At 49.9% G+C, this 23,491-nt stretch overlaps 1 protein-coding gene across 1 annotated transcript; it reads right to left on the bottom strand.

Annotated features, from left to right (window-relative positions):
- Positions 1-13,965: 13,965 nt before the first annotated feature.
- LOC104635529 (olfactory receptor 10K2) lies at positions 13,966-14,916 on the bottom strand. The gene has a single exon (XM_010302371.2). It carries the CDS (start codon positions 14,914-14,916, stop codon positions 13,966-13,968), a length of 951 nt encoding a protein of 316 aa, XP_010300673.2.
- Between the last annotated feature and the right edge of the window lie 8,575 nt (positions 14,917-23,491).

Genomic DNA, 23,491 nt, shown 5'->3' with positions numbered 1-23,491 from the left:
GCTGCCCATCTCTCTTCACAGGTTATTCCTAGTTTTTCCCAGGGCAGGCTTGTGCTTTATTTGCTTTTTGAATTCAAACATTACAGATGCTTGCATTCACCCCAGATCTCCAAAGGCACGATCCTGCTGTGCCTTCTAACCGCGAGGCCTTTGGGAAATGTGTCATCTCTCTGTCAGACTTGGCTTCCTAAGGATCGGCTCTGTAATAAAAGCACCTCCCAAGCACAGTGCCTGAAGGTTGGGCTCTTCTTGGTACTGAAGTTCGGAACAGGCTCCAGGAACTGCACTCTCCATAGCGTATTGCTGCCCTTGGTTCTCCATGGGCTCCAAGTGGAGGGGCACAGGGAGGTGTGTTGGGGAACGAGGGCTGGACTCAGCTCCTACTTGTGGGTGCCCAGTGCCACATCGGCTCTGAATTGCCTGCCCAGGGCTGTTCTTCATTCAGGAGAGCTAAATGGCAGATGCTCGCCTTTCTCACGGGGAATCTGGAGCCCCCAGGAGAGCAGAGGGCATCTACAGGAGCAACATGCTCCTGACGTGGGCCTGACAGAACAAGTGACCCAAAGATAAAGCACTATATTTAAGTATCCACAGGCAAAGAAGGTCTCTGCCAACACCAGCAAGAGCAACAAAGGGAGCCTGGAGAATGATCCACATCTCCCTCAGTAAGGGACCATGGCTTGGTCAGTGTGCACGTGGGAAAACATCTCAAGCCAGGGTGAATGCTCTGACCTTCTTCCACAGCTGCAGACCCCCGGGAAGGGGCTCAGTGGCAGTCCTCCCCACCCAGCTGTATCTGCTTCCCAGCCTGACCAGCACCGTCAGTGCGGAGTGACACCATGGCCCGGGGCACCACAGCCCACTCTCTGCAGAGCAGCACTGCCAGCCTGGGGCCCTGCGCGGAGCATGGGAAAGGGGAGAGCAGCAGAGGGATCAGATGGGAGCTGACCTGGCCTGGAAATTGTCTTGCAGAGCAAAATGCTGGTGTTCAGCTAATCCAAGGCAATGGCCAGACTGGGGGTGCCATAAAGCGGGCTTGTGGTGCAGGGCCAGAAATCCTTGCTGGCCTGGTTCTCCACCAGGCCAAGGAAGTGTCTGAAGGATGAGTGTCCCACAGTCCCCCTCTCTTAGTGCCATAGTCCCTCCTGAAGCGTGGCATTGCAAGAGAGGCCAGATCCCTGTGCCAGGCCTTGAAATGAGGGAAACGTGACCCAAAACCAACATCGCTTCCTTGCTCTCCTTCAGCCTCTGAGCCCAGCACATGTCTTTGAGACAGCCACCCCACCCTGTGTATTGTCACCTCCACACAAGGAGGCCTTTCCTGGGCTGAGAGCCTCTGTGATCCCCACAGGAAAAGGTAGCTGAGGAGAACCTGGGAAACCCACACCCATGGGGGCCCTCAAGAGTCCCTCAGTCCAATGATCCAGATGGGCTTGTTGCATGAGCAGACAGGAGAAATTGCCCCAGGAGCCTCATTCCAGCCCCATCTCCTCGTACTGACCATTTCACACAATGTTTGAGGTTTGAATGGACCTCTGGAAGGCATCTGCTCCAACATCCATGCCCAAGCAAGACCACCCAGAGCTGCCTGCCCAGGAACATCTCCAGATGGCTTTTGAATATCTCCAAGGAGAAATATACATTAATAAGATGCCCCCTGGGCCTTGTCTTCTCCTGACTGAACAGTCCCAGCCTTTCCTCATAGGAGAGATGCTCCAGTCCCTTCATCATCTTTGTGACCCTTCATTGGACTCTCTCCAGTACATCCACATGTCTCTTGTACTGCAGAGTCCAGAACTGCACCCAGTACTCCATGGGTGTGGCTTCATCAGTGCTGAACAGACAGGAACAGTCATAGAATGATAGAATGATAGAATGGTTTGGGTTGGAAGGGACCTCAAAGATCATCTAGTTCCAACCTCCCTGCTGCAGGCAGGGACACCCTCCACTAGGCCACGTTGCCCAAAGCCTCAGCCAGCCTGGCCTTAAACACTTCCAGGCATGGGGCCTCCACAACCTCTCTGGGCAACCTGTGCCACTGCCTCACCACCCTCACAGTAAAGAATTTCTTTCTAACATCTAATCTAAATCAACCCTCCTTCACATTAAACCCCTTACCCCTTGTCCTGTCACTACACTCCCTGATAAAAAGTCCCTCACCGTCTTTCCTGTAGGTCCCCTTCAGGTAGTGGAAGGCTGCAATTAGATCTCCCTGGAGCTGCCTTTCTTCCAGGCTGAACAATCCCAACTCTCTCAGCCTGTCCTCATAGGAGAGGTGCTCCAGCCCTCTGATCAGCTTTGTGGGCCTCCTCTGGACTCTCTCCAACAGCTCGATGTCTCTCTTGTAGTGGGGCCCCCAGAGCTGGACGCAGTACTCCAGGTGGGGTCTCACAAGAGTGGAGTAGAGGGGCAGGATCACCTCCCTTGACTTCTTTTGATGCAGCCCAGGACACGGTTGGCTTTCTGGGCTGCAAGCACACACTGCCGGCTCATGTTGAGCTTCTCATCAGTCCTCTCCTTCAACCTGCTGGCAATGCTTTGCCTAATGAAGCCCAGGATATGATCAGCCTTCTTTGCTGCAGGGGCACATTGCTGGCTCATGTTGAACTTTGATTCCACCAGGACCCCCAGGGCCTTTTCTACCAAGCTGCTTTCCAGCCAAGAGACCCTCAGCACATGCAGGTGTGTAAGGCTGTTCCTTATACAAAGGACTTTGTTCCTTACAAGGCACCCTCTGGGCCCAGACATTCAGACAGTTTCCAATCCACCTCACTGTCTGCTCATCCAGCCCAGATTCAACAGCTTCTCTATGAGAAGACTTATCATGGTCTTAGGGTAGACAGTGTCAATGGCCTTACTGAAGTCCAGGTAGATAGTATCCACTGCTCTCCCTTCATCTACCAGGCCGATCATTTCATTGTAGAAGTTCATCAAACTGAACAAATGAAACAAGATAAGTGACATCAGCCATCTCTCAACACTCATGGGTGCATCCCATCAGGGCCCATGGACCTAAGTATGTCCAGTTTCATTAACCGGTCCCTAACCCGAGACTCCTGCACCAGGGGTATGTCTTCCTCGCTCCAGATTTCCCTCTGGTCTCAGGGCCCTGGGATGCCTGAAGGCCAGTCCTAGCAGTAAAGACTGAGGTGAGAATGGCATGGAGTACCTCAGGCTTTTTCACATCCTTTGTCAACAGCGTTCCTGGCCTGCACGCCTGTGAGTCCACATTTTCCCTAGTTTTCCTTTTACTGTTTATCTACTTGTTGAAACCCTTCTTGTTGCCCTTCCGGTCCCTTGCCAGATTCAACTCAAGGTGGGATCTGGCTTTCCTAACGCCATCTCTGCATGCTTAGGAAGTTATCGTCGATGCCCTCCAGAAACCACCTGGGTGGCTTATGCCCTGCTATGTTGTCCCTCAAGCAGCTACCAAGGTGGTTCAATTCCACCATGAGCACATGAGGATTCTTCCAGTTGTTTGAAAAAGGCCTCATCTACCTCTTCCTAATCAAGCAGTCAATAACAGACACCCACTAAAAGGTCACGCGTGCTGGTCTACCTTCTAATAGAAGGATATGAGACCTTTCACTGCAGGGCTGTCCCATAGACATTTCCTTCTTTGTGAACGTATGCTTCAGGTCATTCCACTCCAGCCCTGCTTTCTTGATTGCTATGCTCCTTTTGTTCATAGAAGCCCTGGCTCGCCTTCGCCATCCGTTGCTCTCTTATGTGATTGTTGGTTATTCTCACTCCTCCAACATTCCCAGTTTAAAGCCCTTTTTAACAGGTTTCCCAGCCAATTAGGAAAGATAATTTTACCCCACTTTGTACGGGGTTAATTCTAGCGGATCTCTTCCAGGTAGTGGCTGGTCCTCAGAGGTGGTCTCATGGCCATAGAAACTAAATCCTGTTCTAGAGAAGTGGGGAGGAGCTGGAAAGGGTCCAGAGGTCCAGAGGTCAGATAAGATGGGGTTAGGGGCTGTGTGTGGAGAAGCTAAGAGACATGGGCTTCTTTGGCCTGGAGAGGTGAAGGCTCGGGAAAGCCTAGTAGGAGCTCGAGGTAGCTTTAAAGTTGCTTTCAGCATTGATGGAACATTTTTTTTTTTGGAAGTGGGAAAAAGCATGAGAAAGGAAAACCATCAGAAAGTGCAGACATGGAGGTACTGACTGGACATGAGGAGACTGAAATGCCACTCTGAAAGTAGTCCCGTAGTGTAACAGGTCACTCAGAGGGAGTCTGGATTAGGTCATGGCTTTGTGTTTCCAAGAACAGCCAGAGACGACTGCAATACATCAGCAGGGCCATGCCAGGGTGAGAACAAGGTGAGGAGTGTGTGGGATGTCTACAGTGTGCAAGGAAGCAGGCACAGGTGTGGGGCAGCATAGGACAGCCTGTGGTGGAAATGGCTGAGGATGTTGCCAAGGTTGAAAGACACCAACAGAATGGAGGTCTTTGTCTCCTTGTCTATGGCCATTGTCTCTGCCACCAAGGTCTATGAGGATACACGTTGTCCTCATGGCATCGGGGCCTCATTTCCTGTATGCATCCCCCAAGGAGGGTGAGAGGTGTCATACTGTTGTCCTTCCCTCAGCATCACCCCCCCGCCCCCCTCCCCCGCATCCCACTGCCTCAGGAAGAACCCTGAGCCTCATGTGATGGATGGGATCGCCCTTCCCAGGCACTGGGGTCAGTACTTGTCCTTCCTGCTTCATAAAATATGCCAAGTCTTTACGCAGCATCAGAGCCGCCAGCACTTTGCCTTTGCCTTTGCCTGCCTGTCATCACTGCCTCCAATTTTCTGCTCTAACAAGTCCGCGAGGAGGCTGTGTTGGTAATGGCCCTCAGTGGGGCCCATTAATACTCCAAGAAACTTCAGCGTTTGCTTCTGACTTTGACTTCTTGAGCGGTTTGTGCAATCTCTTCTCAGCATTGCAGATCCATGCACTCAGCACCAAATACACCAAGGGGCTCATTACAAGGCAAGAGCCCTCAGGTGTCTTGTCACTTCCCATAACTGTCTTCAAGTCTTCAAGACTTCTACAGCTGAAGAGGTTTCAGGATGATAGGTAAAGAGGAGGAGTTCAATGAGTACTTAATAAAAAAGAAGGTTTGAATTTTAAAGGCATTTTTAATTTTTTTTTTTTTTCTGGTTACAGAAGAAGTGATAGCAGCATTCTCTAATTGCTATTGATCCTGAAGGTCACCTAAGCAGATATGGGCAGTTAGGAAAAGCAGTCCCTTCAGGCCAGATACTCTAGGGACACCCTTGCTCCTCACCTCCCCAGCCCCACCATTTCTTTGATCGGACCCCTGGGCCTTGCATCACTTTGTCCTCACATCAGACTTCTCCACTGAAGTCTGCAGCTGGAGGTTACAGCTCCTTGGCACCAATTCCCACCTGCTTTCCTCAGACAACTGACTGCACACAGGCACGGGAGGACTTCTCCTCGTTGCCAAAACCCAAAAGTTACACATGATGCAATTTAATAAGCTTTAAAAAAACTCTCCTCAGCTGTATGCCAAGTCCATTAGATAATGAGAGGTCCACCTTCTACTGGGGATATCCGTACAAGAATAGGAAAGGAGAGATATAAACATAGTTAAGGAGCTGGCTCAAGAGTTAACTTGACTTCTCAGAGATGGGACGAGTTTGTAACTGCCTGAAGCTCAAAGCAGCAACCAGATAGTTTGGAGGTATCTATCTGAATGATCAAAGTGCAAGGGGTGGGGGGACGAAATCTGGAGAACCATGGGAAGGGCCATGTGTCCAGATAGTCTGCCTTTAGACATGGTCATTTAACCAGGAGAGGTTTTTATCTTTCCAGGCAGAGCTCGGTTGTCTGACCACAAACATTGATTGCCACCGTTGGAGGCCCCAGTGTATCTGAGGTGTTTGCCTGGGACAGGCAGCTACCTCAGAAAACCAGTTGGAGACCGGAGCCCCTCAGAAGCTGCAGGTGGAGGCTGGGCAGGGGGTCCCAGGGCATCACCACTGACACTAGGTGTCTGTGTCCCTGTATCTGAAGACATTTGTGTCCTGCATCCCACCTCATTTCTGAAAAATCACTTTTCTTTTCAAAATAAGGACACAAAATTTACCCAAGACTGTGTGGTGGGTTGACCCTGGCTGAGGCCCAGGTGCCCACCAGAGCCGCTCTATCACTCTCCTCCTTCATTAGACAGGGGAGAAAAAGCACAACGAAAAGCTTGTGGGTCAAGATAAGGACAGGGGGAGATCACTCACTAATTATCATCACGAGTAAAACAGACTGAACTTAGGGAATTCATCTCATTTATTACTAAGCAAAACAGAGTAGAGGAATGAGAAATAAAATCAAATCTTAAAACACCTCCCCCCACCCCTCCCATCTTCCCAGGCTCAACTTCACTCCTGGCTTCAACCTCCGCCCCCCTCAGCGGCACAGGGGGACGGGGAATGGGGGTTACGGTCAGTTCATCACACGTTGTTTCTGCTGCTTCTTCCTCCTCAGGGGGAGGACTCCTGTTATCGTTGCCCTGCTCCAACATGGAGTCCCTCTCACGGGAGACAGTCCTTCACCAACTTCTTCCACGTGAGTCCTTCCCACGGGCTACAGTCCTTCACGAACTGCTCCAGCGTGGGTCTCTCCCATGGGGTGCAGACCTTCAGGAGCAAACTGCTCCAGCGTGGGGTCCCCCACGGGGTCACAAGTCCTGCCAGCAAGCCTGCTCTGGCATGGGCTCCTCTCTCCACGGGTCCACAGGTCCTGCCAGGAGCTTGCTGGCAGGTGTCTCCACCTGCTCCGGCATGGGGTCCTCCACGGGCTGCAGGTGGAATCTCTACACCCCCTCATCCTCCCTCCATGGGCTGCAGGGGGACAGCCTGCTTCACCATGGTCTTCACCACGGGCTGCAGGGGGATCTCTGCTCCGGCACCTGGAGCACCTCCTGCCCCTCCTTCTGCACTGACCTTGGTGTCTGCAGAGTTCCTTATATCTTCTCACTCCTCTCTCCAGATGCAAAAGCTCTCTCTAACTGTTTTCCTCTTTCTTAAATATGTTATCACAGAGGTGCTGATTGGCTTGGCCTTGGCCAGTGGCAGGTCCGTCTTGGAGCCTGCTGGCATTGGCTCTGTCAGACACAGGGGAAGCTTCTGGCAGCTTCTCATAGAAGCCACCCCTGTAACCCCGCCCACTACCAAAACCTTGCCACGCAAAGCCAACACAGACTGGTATATTAAACTGAAAGGAAATAAAACAACAGAGACTTTCAAAAGGTGGAAAGTGTGTGGACAAATTTATTTTTGTCCTTAAGGTTGCCCCCAACCTTCACATCCTCAACCGATCCTTGGTCAATCGTGTCCAGTTTTGTTTCCTTGAGATACCAGTTTTCTCCCCACACCTCAGAGTATAACCAGACAAGTGACTTTTGGATGGTTAAAGCTGGATGCAGTGACTTTCAGGTTTAAAGCAGAGGTGTCTGAGACAGTGCCACCCAGATTAAGTGCACAGTTATGGGAGAAGAGGAGGAGTTCATCTGCCTTGTTTTGCATGGTTACATACAGCACATGAGGATTCAAGCCCAATAAACATCTGACTGTTGTTATCAGAAAGAGGGCCTGAGGTCATAGGATCAGAGGATAACTCAGGTTGGAATGCACCTTGGGAGGTCATCAGACCAACCTGTCAGAAACAGGGTCAGGCCAGGTTGTTCAAGGCTTGTTGCCCAGAGAGGTGGAAGATCTGACCTCATGTACTTGGACTTGTGCAAGGCATTTGACACTGTCCTGCACGACATCCTTGTCTCTAAATTGGAGTGACATGGATTTGATGGATGGACCACTCGGTGGATAAGGAATTGTCTGGATGGCCGCACTCAAAGAGTTGTGGTCAATGGCTCAATGTCCAAATGGAGAACGGTGATGAGTGGTGTTCCTCAGGGGTCAGTACTGGGACGGGCACTGTTTAACATCTTTGTCAGCAACATGGACATTGGGATCAAGTGCACCCTCAGCAAGTTTGCCAATGATGCCAAGCCGTGTGGTGTGGTCAACACACTGGAGGGAAGGGATGCCATCCAGAGGGACCTTGACAGGCTGGAGAGGTGGGCCTGTGTGAACCGCATGAAGTTCAACAAGGCCAAGTGCAAGGTCCTGCCCGTGGGACGGCGCAAACCCAAGCACAACTATAGGCTGGGCGAGGAATGGATTGAAAGCAGCCCTAAGGAGAAGGACTTGGGGGTATTGATTGATGAGAAGCTCAACATGAGCCGGCAGTGTGCGCTTGCAGCCCAGAAAGCCAACCGTGTCCTGGGCTGCATCAAAAGAGGTGTGACCAGCAGGTCGAGGGAGGTGATCCTGCCGCTCTACTCCACTCTTGTGAGACCCCACCTGGAGTACTGCGTCCAGCTCTGGGGGCCCCACTACAAGAGAGACATCGAGCTGTTGGAGAGAGTCCAGAGGAGGCCCACAAAGCTGATCAGAGGGCTGGAGCACCTCTCCTATGAGGACAGGCTGAGAGAGTTGGGATTGTTCAGCCTGGAAGAAAGGCAGCTCCAGGGAGATCTAATTGCAGCCTTCCACTACCTGAAGGGGACCTACAGGAAAGACGGTGAGGGACTTTTTATCGGGGAGTGTAGTGACAGGACAAGGGGTAAGGGGTTTAATGTGAAGGAGGGTTGATTTAGATTAGATGTTAGAAAGAAATTCTTTACTGTGAGGGTGGTGAGGCAGTGGCACAGGTTGCCCAGAGAGGTTGTGGAGGCCCCATGCCTGGAAGTGTTTAAGGCCAGGCTGGCTGAGGCTTTGGGCAACGTGGTCTAGTGGAGGGTGTCCCTGCCCATGGCAGGGGGTTTGGAACTAGATGATCTTTGAGGTCCCTTCCAACCCAAATCATTCTATCATTCTATGATTCTATGATTTTAAGATGCCGTATCCCTGGAAACATTCAAGCAATCTCAAGCTTTTCCAAAATCATACCTGCACAATAAAAGCAATGCAGGTGAATTCCTTGTTTGCATCTGTCTTTGCTGTTACTCACTGGCACCTGCTTCATGGCCCCTGTCATTGCCCTGTCCCTGTACTTGCCCAGCCCTGCTGCCCCACATGTGGTCCCATGGTCCTGCTGGGCAGGCACAGCATGCATGGGACAGGGTGTGTTTGGGGTGGGGAATGGTCCCCCCAGCATGATGCCCAGGACAACCATTGGTGCACTGTTCCCCCATGGCAGCCTGTCCCAGCTCGCAGACCATGCCTTGCCCAGAACATGTCCCACATGAGGCTTTGCAGATAGTCCTGCTCTGGGATCTGCTGTCATCTGGGACAGGAGAGAAGCCAGGAGGCCTGGCTGTTCCCCTGATGTATGCATGGAGCCAGCAGGAGGATGGAGATGGCTCCACAGACAAAACTAACCCATTAACTTAGACATTTTCCTATCCCAGGCACTTTCTAACCCAGCCCTGCTCCTCCATTGCTCCCCCCTTCAACCTCTCCTCAGCCCAGTGCAGCATCCCAGTGTGGGGTGACCCCATGGCAGTGCCCACCTCAGCGTGCTGCAGAGTTCTGGGCACTCACACCTCCCATCCCCTCTGAAGGGCACAGCAGCTCTGGGAGAGCAGAGAAGTGGGTTGTCCTTCACATCAGCCCCAGGGCTGGGTGCTAGTCATGGCATGAAGAGACAGAGGCCAGTGTCTCCCTGTCCATGCATAAATCAGTTTCTCTTGGTCATTTATTCCCCCTTGGAAGCACAGAGTTACTCCTCTGCTCTTCTCCAGGGACGTCCCTGCCTCTGCCTCTTCCCCATGGGAGTGTGTCCATGCTGACCTGGCTGGCCATTCCTGCCCCCTCCCCATGCTCTGTACAGGGCCCTGAGCTGGTGGTGCTGCTCTGCAGAGTGAGGAGGCCGTGGTGCCTGAAAGCCATGGGAACACAGTTCCAGGCAGATCCCTTCTGATCATTCACTGTCTCCAGGGGAACTGGGCACCCAACTTCTCAAAAGTTGTCTTAGCTAGGTCCGTGACCTGCAAGACCATCTCAGTGTGTCATTCTTGAAAGGTGCCTTCATCGTTGCAGCACCAGCTCCGGCATAGACTCCACAGCGCAGGTCATGTTATTTCTCTGTGAAGCCTCCCTTCCTGCATGTACCTGCAGGATGGAGATGACTGGGGCAGCTGGGGCTCCCTGTGCTGAGTGTAAGAGCTGGTCTGAGCCTCCAGGTAAAGCCACAGTGAGGTCTAGGTTCACACCAGGGCCATCTATCCAACTGCAGGGAGACCTGTGGGTGAAACCTGCACCAAAAGAAACACTTCCCCATGTCTGCATGCTGACCACGCAGGTCCTGGTTTTCCTCCCTCTGTGCTAATGTCTTTGGAGGGGTGTTGAGCACCCAGCCCCTGTATGTCTTTCCCATGTGGCTCCTGACTTCATGGACCTCTGACCTGCCTCCTGCCCAGTTTATCCCTTGCACCTTGTACAGAAACCCTTCCCCACTGTTGCCCATCCTTGTTGCCTTTGCCTGCCCCGGATCAATCACACCACGCTTGATGGCAGCTTTGGGGGAGCAATGTAGAGATGAGCCCAATGAGGATTTCAAGTGCCAGGGCAGGGAGTTTACTCAGGGAGCAGTGGAAGGCAGGTTGCAGCATCTCCCACAGTTTCTGCAGGAGTTAGGGCAGAAGAAGCAGCTCCTTCAGGAGACAGCAAGGACAATGACGGTGGGATCTGGGGAGCTGCTGGCACTATGCAGTAGTGGCCACATCCATCTGGAGAGATGGAAATGTCCTTCCCTGTTGAAAGACCGATCTCCTGCAGCACAGCTTTTTCTCGTGACCATGGCATTGCCCTGCTCTCCTTGCTGCCATGGGCAATATTTGGGCTTCTTCAGGGAGACTTCAAGACCCCACCACCACATCTCCCCCACCTGTGACCCTAAAAATGCCAAGCCAAGAGCCTTTCCAATGTCAGATCTTGGGGAGGGACAGAACATCACATGCCAAAGTCTCTCCTGCCCTCTGCAAGTCACAGGTAGAAGGCAAGGTTGCCAGAGGGAAGCCTGGATAGCCAAGTCCTGGGAGACCCCTGGTTCTAGGGGACTCAGACAGGATTGCTGGGGCAGGCCGTCATTTCCAAACTCAGTGCCAAGAGGAGCCAAGCCTCTCGTACACCGTTTCACAGCTTTTTCCTGCAGCCATTCCTGCAAAGCAATAGTCAAAAGGCCCTGGAGAATTGGGTCTGCCTTTGAAGCTGGTGATGTTCTGAATAGGGCTTGGGAAGGCCCTTCCAGCTTCAATTTCTCCACTCTTCTCGATGCTGGTGGCACCCCAGACAGGACACCACAGGGTGGCACAGGCAGCCCCAGTCCTGTCCCTTGCTGGTATTGCCACTGCCTGGTGGGAGCTTAACCCTGCAAATGAGCCAAGAACCATGAGAGGCCTGTGAACAGCCCCTGTAAAAACAAACTTCTTTGGAGAACTGCTATGCAACTGCTTTATTGAAACCATTCATAGCATCTTACCAGGAATCAAAGAAGAAGGACATAAAGCAAGAGGAGGACTTGCCTGGTTTAGTTTCAATTAACAGAAAGGAGAGGGTTTACCTCCTGCAATCTGCCAGGTTCTCGCTGTGCAGGTGAAATGCTGATTCCTTCACCATCTCTTCCTTGGACCATTTTTGCAGAGACTTCTTCCTTCCACAATCCATTTTTGAACTAATATGGGCTCAAGTCACGGCTGGTGGTGCCTAATTTACCCAATGTCATGTGTAAAGCACTCAGTTAAAGGCTATAAAAAGTTCCCAGGTGCCTTTTGGGGTTGCAGCACCCTCTTTTCCATACTCTGCTCCATCCCCCACTCCATCCCCCACCTGCTGTGTGAGGTCAGGGCATATCACTCTGGAACATCCTGATTCTAGACCCACTCACCCCACAATAAACAGTGCATGTTAGATGTTAGAAAGAAATTCTTTACTGTTAGAGTGGTGAGGTACTGGAACAGGTTGCCCAAAGAGGTCATGGATGCCCCATCCCTGGAAGTGTTTAAGGCCAGGCTGGATGAGGCTTTGGGTAATGTGGTCTAGTGGAGGGTGTCCCTGCCCGCAGCAGGAGGGCTGGAACTAGGTGAACTTTAAGGTCCTTTCCAACCCAAACCATTCTATGATTCTATGATTCTATGTTTGCAATGAAAATAACATGACAAAATAACCCAACAACCCAACCTGTGGCCAGACCTCAGGGAGTAGCTATCGAAAACAGAAACATCCCTGAACTGAAATGCTGCAGCCAAGACTTTACAGAGGACATTGAGATCAAAGAGTTTAGATCTATTCAGCTTAACAGGAAGAGGAGTGATGTTAACACCAAATCAATTGGATTTTATACAAGAATACCTCTGTGTAAGGGAAACACTGACCCCAAAAGGGCTCTTTGAGCGTCTGCGATTCCACGAGGTTAAAGCCAGACAAATTGCAATGTGACATATGAAGCTTTGGAGGAAATGACTCTTTCCGGTATTTTGAAACCCCCTAGAAAGACTGCAAGTGTAGGAGCTAAACAGAAATGCTGCATCCAAGACTTTGCAGAGGATGTTAAAAAAACAGAATGAGTGGGAAAGGAGAAATACATGCTACCTCGCAGCAGAGGAAACACCTCGTACTGAAACACCAAAAATCTTCAGTCTGGTCTGCTTAACAGAAAGAGCACTGATGTTCACATGATTAGAAATGTGAATGTCTCTGTGTGGGGGAAATACTGACCCCCAAAAGTCTCTTTATTCTGCAGAGAGGAAATTCTGCCAGGTCAAAGCCAGAGAAATTGCAATGTGACATACAAAGTTTTGGAGAAAATGTGACTATATCTCTGATGTGATAAAACCCCCTAGAAATAGAAAAAAGTTTCAGGTGCATTTTAGGTTTTTTGGTTTTGTTGCCTTCTACCATTTTATTCTGTCCAGAAAACAAAGTCTGTTTCCTTTGTTAGTCCTCAAGAACTCTGTTGGGGAGATCATTGGTGACACAGGGCTGGACATTGTGTGTGTGGCCTGCTGCCTTGGTTGGGAAGTGGGAGCTCAGCACAGGACTGTGCAGATCCATCTGGGACAGTCTCACAGGCAAAGGGAGGGAAACACTTCCGTTCACATGACAGAAGTTCTGAAAGATGATGGAGTATGATTTAAAAAATAAATATTTCTGTAGAATACTATCACAGGGTCTTTTCCTCTGGAAAATATCTCCCTTCCTATTTTTGCTAATTCCACTTTTCCATCTGGCTCTATTGATTTAGAGAAAACACCATGATTGTGGAGGAAAAATACGCACCTATGGGCATCTCATTCATTCATTTTTCTAAGAGAACTGTTCCTGAAGAACCACTCTGCAGGTCCATCTCAATAGACATTCTCATCCTCACTGAAGTTGGTGGACACATGCTTTGCAAGTGGTCTTAGGTTTGTGGTTAGCTTCATGCAGGTCAGCAAGTGAACATACCAGCTGAGGTTTGGTTCATGGCTGTGTAGATAAATTTAGTCTGTGGCAAAGGCGAGCTGATGCAGTTTGATGTAGTTCACTTGCCTTGCAGGCTTTATTGATGGGCACCACAATACCATGCAGATGGGCAGGTGTCAGACCTCAGTGCTATCTTGATGCACACTACAAACATGGTCCTGAGTTTGCCATCTCCTTAAAAGACAGGAATTTCACTGTGAAATTATTTCAACATCTATGCTTTTTATTCAGTAAATGGCTCCAGTGAAAAAGTTGTACCTTCCAAATTTAAAAACCATTGTGTTTACTGATGTTCATGTTTCCAGTCTCAATGTGGCTCAAATTTGTTGATATTTAATGACAATTTCTTAGCAGCCATGATGAGCTGTAATGTCATTCCTGAAAGCTTCTCTGTGAACAAAAGAGGATGTATGGAAAAGGGGTGATGTTTTGTTGGGAAGTGGAAGATGTTAGCTGAAAATACAGAGTCAGGAAGCAGCTCATATTAGCCTCTTCACTGGAAAACTTTCTGAGATAGTATGTTTTTCCTGATTGCTTTTTGAAGAGCCACTTTGACATCCTTGTTCCTTAGGCTGTAAATCATGGGGTTGAGCAGGGGAGTGAGGATGGTATAAGTGACAGAGATCAATGCATCCTGATCCGATGAGTAGCTGGAGCTGGGTCTCAGGTAGATGAAGGAGGCACAGCCATAATGAACAACCACCACTATCAGGTGAGCACTACAGGTGGAGAAGGCTTTGTGCCTCCCTCGGGCTGAAGGGATCTGCAAGATGGCCAGGACAATGAAGAGGTATGAAATGAGAATCAGCATCAGTGGTATTGTAAGGACAGAGATACCCAGCGTGAAGATAATGGCCTCGCTGAGATTTGTGTGAGTAAAGGCAACTCGGAGGACAGGGGAGATGTCACAGAAGAAATGGCTGAGTTTCCTGGATGCCTGGAAGGGCAAGCAAAATACCAAGGGGGTAACCACCTGGGCAACCAGCAAGCCACTCAGAGCAGAAGCAACCACCAGCTGAGCACACACTCGCCAAGTCATGCTGCTGTTGTAGTGCAGGGGGTGGCAGATGGCAACACAGCGGTCATAGCCCATGACTGCCAGGAGGAAGGAGTGGGAGCACCCCAAGAAAAGGAAGAAGTACATTTGTACAGCACAGCCCAGGAAAGAAATCGTTTTTCTCTCTGCTATTAAGTCTACCAGCATCTTGGGGACAATGACAAAGGTGTAGCAAGTCTCGCAAAAGGACAAGATGCAAAGGAAAAAGTACATGGGTGTGTGAAGGCTCCGATCAACCCATATGATAATCATTATAGTGGTATTCATGCTCAGAGTGACCAGGTACAGCAGCAAAAACACCACAAGAAGCAGCTTCTGCAGTTCTGTGAGGCTGGAGAAACCCAGGAAGATGAAGTCTGTGGCCAGGGTTTGGTTGTTGTTCCCCATGGAAATGAAAAGTTTTCTCTGCATGTCGGGCAGTAAGAAAAACAGCACCCGGGTCACAGAAAGTACAAGGTAGCCTGTTGCTGTGACAAAAAGAATTTGCTTCAGTATCCCTCACAAAAACCCGTTCCTGGCCTCTGTGCCCACAGTACTGGTTGGCCTCCTTGGACAATGATGGTGTTGTGCGTTGGCTTGGAACATGCAATGGCTAGTGGGTGCTGTGGGCAAGCTCCTGGCCTTGCTGCGGCTCCCAAGAGCACATGGGTGACTCAAGGACACATGCCTCCTTCTCTCACGTGATCCGGGGAGCTGTGGTGGCACGGTGGCTGGAGCTCACCTGGAAAGTGCTGTCTCTTTTGGGGAAGCCCCATTTCTCATCTTCAGAGTGGAGAAGGTGGCATCACCTACCTGTGTGCAAATGCATTAAAGGCAATCACTGTGAGGGCAGGAAAGTTTCAGCCTGGAGATGGAGGGGTGGAGGAGGGTCTGCAAAGACTTTCTTGTAAGCTGTGATTTTGGGAAAGCAGCTGAAAGACTTCCTGTGACCTGCAAGAGAAGAAACACCATTGCAGAGCCTCTCACTCGTACGAGGGGTGTGTTAGCTCTCAGTGACATGTGCAGAGCTGTATAACCTGAAGCGCTGGAGCCACTGGCAATGCTGTGCCGAGTGGATGGAGAAGAAAAGCAGGTAAAATAGGATTTGAGCAGCACAGCTAATGCCCACTGCAAACCCATGGCAATCCTTGACCCTGAGTATGGGTTATGGGACAGCAAAGGGACCATGTGTGAACAGCTGCCGGTGCTGCAGTAGTTTCCAAGAAGAGACACAAGGGAAAGAGTCTTATCTCTCCGGGAGAATGAAGGAATCATTTGCCCTGAGATAGTGGTTGACATGGATGGCATGTTTCCTTCCTCACACAAAGGGCAGTGATGCAAAGGGGTCTTATATGAATGAGACTCAGACCTTCTTCCTTCTGCAAGGGTTAATGCATGCCAGGATGGCAGGGCTGAGTGCAGGGTGCTGCTACAGTATGTGTCCCTCTGCTCCCCTCCAATCTCCAGCACTAGAAAATAAGGATGCAGAAAAGAAATCTGTGGAGCCAGGGGAAAAATAAGCCACAAACCATACCTGCACTGGCCAGAAGGATACTCAGGTGTGGAGCAGGCTTGCAGCCCTTTGTGTATTTGCAGCTGGAGGCATCACCAGGCTCTCTGGCAGACCTAGCCTTCCTGTCCCTTTGGGCAGGGGGCCAGCAGCTACCGGCTCTTATGGAGGAGGTGGTGCATATTCATTAATCCACCGAAGGACTGCTACGTCCACACCAGTGATAGGCATTGTTAATTGGTTTCAATGGATGTAATTAAGAGCTGATCTATTTCTCTTAGGCACACCAAAAATACCATTGGCAATTCTCAGTAATGGATGTGTGCTGAACTCAAGACTCAAGGATTTTTCCTAAGCGATGACTAGGATCAATCAGGCCCTTTTAGGTATTTCTTCCTTGCAGAGACAGAGGAAAAAAAAATCTCTTCCTGTCCTGATACCATCTCCTGCTGCAAAGTCCCCATCTGCCTTGGGCTCAGTGGGCTTGCAGCACCCTCCACTGCTAGCCTTTGCACACCCTGTGGGAAGGGACAGTCATGTGTTTTTGGAGGGATTTGTGGCTATACCTCAAATATTATCAAAGCATCATAAAATCACAGAATATCCTGAGCTGCAAGGAAGCCATGGGGATCATCAAGTCCAACTTGCAACTCCACACAGAGCAACCTAAAAGTTAAACCATAGATCCAAGAGCATTTTCTAAACACTTCTTGAACAGTAACAGATTTGGGGCCATGGCCACTTCCCTGGGGAGCTTGTTCCAGTGCTTGGCCACTCAGTGAAGAACTCACTTGACCCTCTCAGTGAAGAACTTTCTCCTAATATCCAGTCCGAACTTCCCCTGATGCAGTGTTAAGCCACTCCCTCATGTCTTATCGCTGGACATCAGAGAGAAGAAATCAGCACCTGACTTTCCATCTCCCTCATGTGGGAGTTGGAGACAGCAATGACACTCCTCAGTTTCCTCTTCTTTAAGCTGAACAAACTTGGTATTCTCAGCTGTTCCTCATAAGTCATGTCCTTTAGTTCTTTCACCATCTTTGGTGAAAAGTCCTTTGGACACATTCTAATATTTTATATCCTTCTTATATTATGGAGCCCAAAACTGCACATAGGACTTGAGGCGAGGTTGCACCAATGCTGAGTATAGTGGGACAATCACTTCTTTCGACTGGTTAGCTATGGGGCTTAATGCACCCCAGGACATGTTTGGCCCTTTTGGCCACCAGCACACATTGTTGACTCATATTGAGCGTACCTTCAATCAAAACTCCCAGACCCCATTCTTACAGGGCTGCACTGCAGCCTCTTCTCCCTCAACCTATATGTACTTCCAGTATTACACCATCCCTGGTGCAGAATCCACCATTTGCTCTTGTTGAATGTCATACAGTTGATGATTGCCCAGTGCTCTAATCTATCAAGATCTCTCTATAAGGCCTCTCTACCACCAAGGGAATCAATGACTCTTCCTAATTTAATATCACTGGCAAACTTCCTTACTGTGCACTCCCATGTCTAGGTCATTGATAAAACCAATGAAGATAATTGGTCCTAAAATTAAGCCCTGAGGAACACCACTAGTGACTGTCTGCCAGCCAGATATTACCCCATTTCCTACAACACTTTGAGCCCAACCCTTCAGCCAACTGTTCATCATCACATATATGGCTGCAAGGGGTTGTTCCTTCCCAGGGGGCAGGAATTTGCACTTGCCCTTCTTGAACTTCATGAAGGTTCCTGTCAGCTCATTTCTCCAGCCTGTCCAGGTCCTTCTGGATGGTAGCATGGCCTTCTGGCATATCCGTTGCTCCTCCCAGTCTTGTAACAGCAGCACTTGCTGAGGGTACACTCATCCAGATCATTAATGAAGATGTTAAACAGGACTGGACCCAGTATAACCCATGGGGTACACCACAAGTTACACTACCCCTGGAGTACTGTGTCCAATGCTGGCCTCTGCAGTATGAGACATGGACACACTGGAGAGAGTCCAACAAATTGTCACAAAGATGATTAAGGGACTGGAGCATCTCTCCTGTCAGGAAAGGCTGAGAGACCTGGGATAGTTTAGCCCAGAGAGGGCTCAGAGAGGATCTTATCAATGTATAAAAATACCTGAAGGAAGGGTGCAAATAAGACTGAGTCAGGTCTTTTCAGTAGTGCCCAGTGACAGAACAAGAGGCAATGGGCACAAACTGAAATACAGCCAGCTCCCTCTGAACATAATGGAACACTTTTTGGTAAGGCACACACATAGTGCCATGAGCGCTGGCACAGATTACTCAGAGAGGTTGTGGAGTCTCCCTTCCCTGAGATATTAAAAAATCATCTGGACATGTATCTGGACCACCAGCTCTAGGTGGCCCTGGTTGACCAAGGTAGTTGGACTAGATGACCTCCAAAGGTCCCTTCCACCCTCAACCATTCTGTGATTCCGTGATTCTGTGAAAATGGGAAATAGGGACACCACCTTTTCTCTCCTTAGCAGGCTTTGTGATACATTTACTGTGTATCAGGAGGTGTGGTCCAAACAGTAATGTGGTCTGACAGCGCATTATAAATCAAACTTTATTTAGGCAGTAAGAAGGATGAGCAACAGCACTCACACAGAGTGACTCGCCCAATCACCAAAAGCAAACACAGGATTGTCAGTGATGTCGTGGCTCCAGTGGACTATCATGGACACTTAGCGTCTGGGTCATCTGGCAGCAACAGTCAATCATGCAAATGCCTTTTGAATGTTGGTAAGAGTCATGACACCCCTTGGCTCCACCAATGCTAGTATGATTTGAGAGAATCATACCTTACATGGCAGTAATGTGCCTTGTGTGTCATTTTGGATGACATGGGTGGCATCCTGCCTACGTGCCAATGTTGGTCAAGGGGCAGGCTGTCAGGAGGTCTCCAGCCCACCCTCCTGCTCCCAGCAGGGTCAGATATGTGGTCAGAGCCAGTTGCTCAGGACTTGATGCAAGCTGTGACTTGAAAACCTCCAAGAATGGATGCCACGACTATATCTCTTGGTAGCCACTTCCTGTCTTTGACTCTCCTCATGAGGAAGAAGATTTCCCTTATCTCCTGTGTGAAGTTTTCTTACGAAAATCTCTTGTCCTCCCTCCATGTACCCCAGTGACACTGGCTGGAGGAGATGGGGAAAGGAAAAGAATTCGTGTTCTCCATCCCTCTATACCAAAAAGGAGCTCCAGAAAGGCTAGGTTAGTAATACTTGGAAGCCTCATGGCTTCGGTTGGTGGCCATTCTTCCCTAAAACTGGAAGCTTCCTGAAAGCTCCGGCCTTTTGGACAAGGTAATTTTCTTCTCAGTTTACTGTCCAATTGTCTCCTCTATGCAATATATTTAAATTATTTCTAGTTTGCACAAGGAAGAGAAGAAATTCCAGCAGTGCACAAGGATCAAGTCACCACTTGAGAGAGCTTGACCCATAAAAGTCTGTGGGGTTTCGTCCACAGCTGTTGAGAAAGCACAGAGGGTAGTCCTGAACAGGTAACACTCTGCCTGGAGGCCGGTAGCAAGTGGAGTACTGCAAGGGTGTGTCCTGAGAGGTCTTACAGTACCTATCAGGTGGTTAACAAGATTCTAAATTCTTCACCTCAGTACATAGTTGAAGGAAGAGGGATCATAGACAAAAGCTGAAAGAAGGGTCATTTAGACTGGTGTCGCCCTATGGAGAAATCTTTTCACTATGCACTGTACTGGGTTGCCAAGAAAGGTTGTGCTATTCCTGTCCTTGGAGGTCTTCATATGATGGTGGAGCAAACATTCAACTGTAGCCCATGGAGGACCCCATGCCAGAGCAGGTGGAGACACCTGAAGGAGGCTGTGACCCCATGGGAAGCCCATGCTAGAGCAGGCTCCTGGCAGGACCTGTGGACCCGTGGAGAGAGGATCCCACGCCAGAGCAGGCTTGCTGGAAGGACTTGTGACCCCGTGGGGGGACCCACGCTGGAGCAGTCTGCTCCTGAAGGTCTGTACCCTGTGGAAGGGACCCATGCTGGAGCAGCTTGTGAAGAACTGCAACTTGTGGGAAGGACTCACATTGGAGAAGTTCATGGAGAACTGTGTCCCATGGGAGGGACCCCATGCTGGAGCAGTGAAAGTGTGTGTCGAGTCCTCCCTCTGGGGAGGAAGGAGTGGCAGAGACAATGTGTGATGAACTGATCACAACCCCCATTCCCCATCCCCCTGTGCTGCTGAGAGGGGAGGAGGGAGAGAAATGGGGGTGAAGTTGAGCCTGGGAAAGAAGGGAGGGATAGGAGGAGGTGTTTTAAGATTTGGTTTTATTTCTCATTACTCTGATTTGATTCATTATGAATTAAATTAATTTTCTCAAGTTGAGTCTATTTTGCCCGTCACAGTAATTGGTGAGTGATTTCTCCCTGTTCTTATCTCGACCCACGAGTCTTTTGTTATATTTTCTCTCCCCTGCCCAGTTGAGGAGGGGAAGTGATAGAGCAGCTTTGGTGGGCACCTGGCATCTAGTGAAGGCTAAACCACCACAGATCACATTTGCACTGGAAGTCCACATAACTCCTGGCACTCCTAATGTCAGGCTGGCATCCTCTCCAAATCTGAAGCCCAGAGGCATCAGCCATCCAGTGCTGTGCTGCGCAGGGCAGACTTTGTCACTCTGCTGCCATCACCACTGATGCTGTGCCCATGTCCCATCCTCCTGCCACCAGAATGCCTCAGAACCCCAGACAGCCCCAGCTCCTTTGGAGGCTGCGATGAAGTCTGTCAGGAGCAGGCTGAGGTGGGGTGGCAGGAGATGGGCCCTTGGCCCTGCCAGGCTGGCAGGCCTGGGCAGTGAAAGTCAAGGTCCCTTCTGCTCAGGCTGGGCAGTTTTCCCTGGGGAGCTCCCTCATGAGCGGCTGCTGCTGGCAATCCTGGCAGGATCACCAGAGCTTGGGCTGCTGGGTGGATGTGCACAGACAGTGAAAGGGGGACAGTCTGCCCAGGGGGAATGAAGAGACTGTGTCTGTGCATGCAGGGGTAGAGCTAGGGAAACCAGAGCTCAGCTGGAGCTGGAAGCAGCAAGGGGTGGGTAACCAGAAGAGCTTCTCTAGATAAATCTGTAACAAAAGGAAGGCAGCTAAGGAAAAGGTGTGCCTGCTGCCTAGCGGAGCAGAGGACTGGGGCAGAGGACCTACCGACCAAAGGCATGTAATGATCTGAGTTATTCAGCACCTTTTTTCCCTCGTTTTCACTGGTAAGTTCTGCCTCAGGCTTCCTGGTTTCCTAAGTCTCCTAACAGAAACTGTGGGATCTGAGCACCCAGTCCCCACACAGCCCCACAGGGGCACAGGAGACAGCCATCCTCTGGAACCTCTTGGAGTCTGGTCCAGAAGAGAAGCCATGCAGGGCTGACCTTTTTCCTTTACTCAGGATATGGAGATGTCCTGGAGGATCAAGCTGGTCATGTACTACCCTGAAGCTGAGCTGAGCAGCTGGCACTGTAAATGAGTGATGTGAGGGGCTGCCCTGTGACGATTGCCCTGGGACATCTTCCCAGTCCGTCCAGGGAGCAGACCAGGCTCCTCTTCAGCACCTTCCACATTTGTCCCAGTAAACTGTCCTTATCCCAACCCACAAGGTTTTGCCTTTGTCTTCCCATTCTCCTACCTATCCCACCAAAGGAGGGTTGACCGAGCAGCCGTGTGGTGTTCAGCTGCCAGCTGAGGCTAAACCACGACGGTGCTGACACCTGAGCCCTGGATCCAGACCTGGGTCCCCATCAGATCACTCTAGGATGCTGAGCTCATCCTTCAGGCCACTGGGGAACCAAAGCAAAGCCAGAGGATCTTTTAGGGTGCCATTTATTTTCTATGTTCTTTCCCTGATCTTTTGAATTATAGCTTGGTCTTCAGGACCAGCGCTGAAGATCTCTGCAGTGAGACGACATCTTTAAAGACATAATATCGGGAAGTCAGCTGTGACAATGTTGTAAACGTACACAACATGCTTCTAGGTCAGACACAACAGGTTTATGCATTAGCAGAGTTGGGAAGAATCCAAACATTTCTATATGAACATGAGGATCACATAGACAACAACAGCAATGAACATCAAGCAGAATGCAGAACTATCCTGAGATACCACGGGTGTCATGACTACATATGGCTGGGCAAGTTATTACAGATGAAAAATGTCTATGAAATCAGCTCAGTGCATCTTTGAGCTCCTTCTCCAAAGAATGGAGGGCAGCTAATTCCAGCAGCGTGGTTTGGCTTATCAAAGAATGGCTATCAAAAAGAGATGGAAATTCTCCCTCTGTTAACCCCTGGGTTTTTTATTCCTTTTTGGCTGGACAACTAGGCAGCAACAGCAAGAGGTGCATTTTCCCTTCTGTAGGGCAATTCAGCTGAGCCAATGCACATATCCTACCACTGGTCAGAAACCCTTGGGCTGAATGGGTATTCAGCTCCCCCCATGCACCATGCAGACCCACAGGAGCTGGGATTCCTCTTGCTACAGTTCAAGTGTGCACAAAAGAGGTGCTTGTGTGTGAGTTCCTGGTCTAAAAATCCTCTATAATCAGTGGGGATGGAGGGTGACAGTTAGTCATTCACACTTAGGACCTGGTGGCATTTGAGGTGCCAGAGGTGGTCCATGACATGCACAAGCGTCTGCAAGCCCTGATGAAAAAATTTTGAGGGACCCATGTCGTTCTTGTGCATTAACACTGCGGGTGAGTGGGCCTCCATAAGGATGACATTAATTATTCTCCAGCCTACCTTCCCCATGCTGCTGGGTCCCTGCTGCCTCCTCTGGGATTGCAGAGTTCTTCTTTCCCTGTGGACATCTCAGTTCAACACTTTACCTTTAGGTGACTCCACCTTCAGTGCTCTCTCAATTTGTGGGGCTCCAGTCACTGCCCACTGGAGGCACACACTGTCCCTGGACATCCTCCAGGCTCTCCAAGCAGCTCCAGTTTGTCCTCAAGAATGATGTCATCTGCCAAGTCCAATATGGGAGAGCCCCAAACATGAAACTCAGTGACCAGTCATTGCCCCCCATTGTCACTAGACACTGATGAGTGAGTCCAAAATCCAGTCCTCAGTTGCTAACAGGTGACAATGTGACTGATAGGTTTTTGCTCCTGCAGCCGTACAGAATTCTGAGCAATGTCCTTATGGGGATGCAATTGCTCATGTCTACTCCTGACACCAGCATTGGAAGAAAAGCTCATGGCACACAGGAGATCCCATTTTCTTACAGAGGTGCTGTGAGGGATTCAGCTCTGGCCCAGTGTTCAACACCTTTATTCTGGCTCCAGATGACAGAGAGCATGCTCATGCCTCAGTAGAAGTAGAAAGAATCCAAACATTTCTGTAGTCACATTCTAAACAGAAACTATAATGATAATAATAATGAGGTCAATAATAAAAGGTCAAGACTTCTCTGGGACACCCTTGGAGACATTTCTGGAGAAAGATGGGAAGTTTATCACTA

The sequence above is a fragment of the Balearica regulorum genome, chromosome 30 (assembly GCF_011004875.1).
Source record: "Balearica regulorum gibbericeps isolate bBalReg1 chromosome 30, bBalReg1.pri, whole genome shotgun sequence".
Taxonomy (NCBI): Eukaryota; Metazoa; Chordata; class Aves; order Gruiformes; family Gruidae; genus Balearica; species Balearica regulorum.
Note: the sequence above shows the minus strand (reverse complement) of the source record. Positions and strands in the feature narration are given on the sequence as shown.

What these genes read in the sequence shown, in the direction of transcription:
- LOC104635529 (XM_010302371.2), bottom strand. Translation starts at nt 14,916, where the DNA reads ATGGGGAACAACAACCAAACCCTGGCCACAGACTTCATCTTCCTGGGT.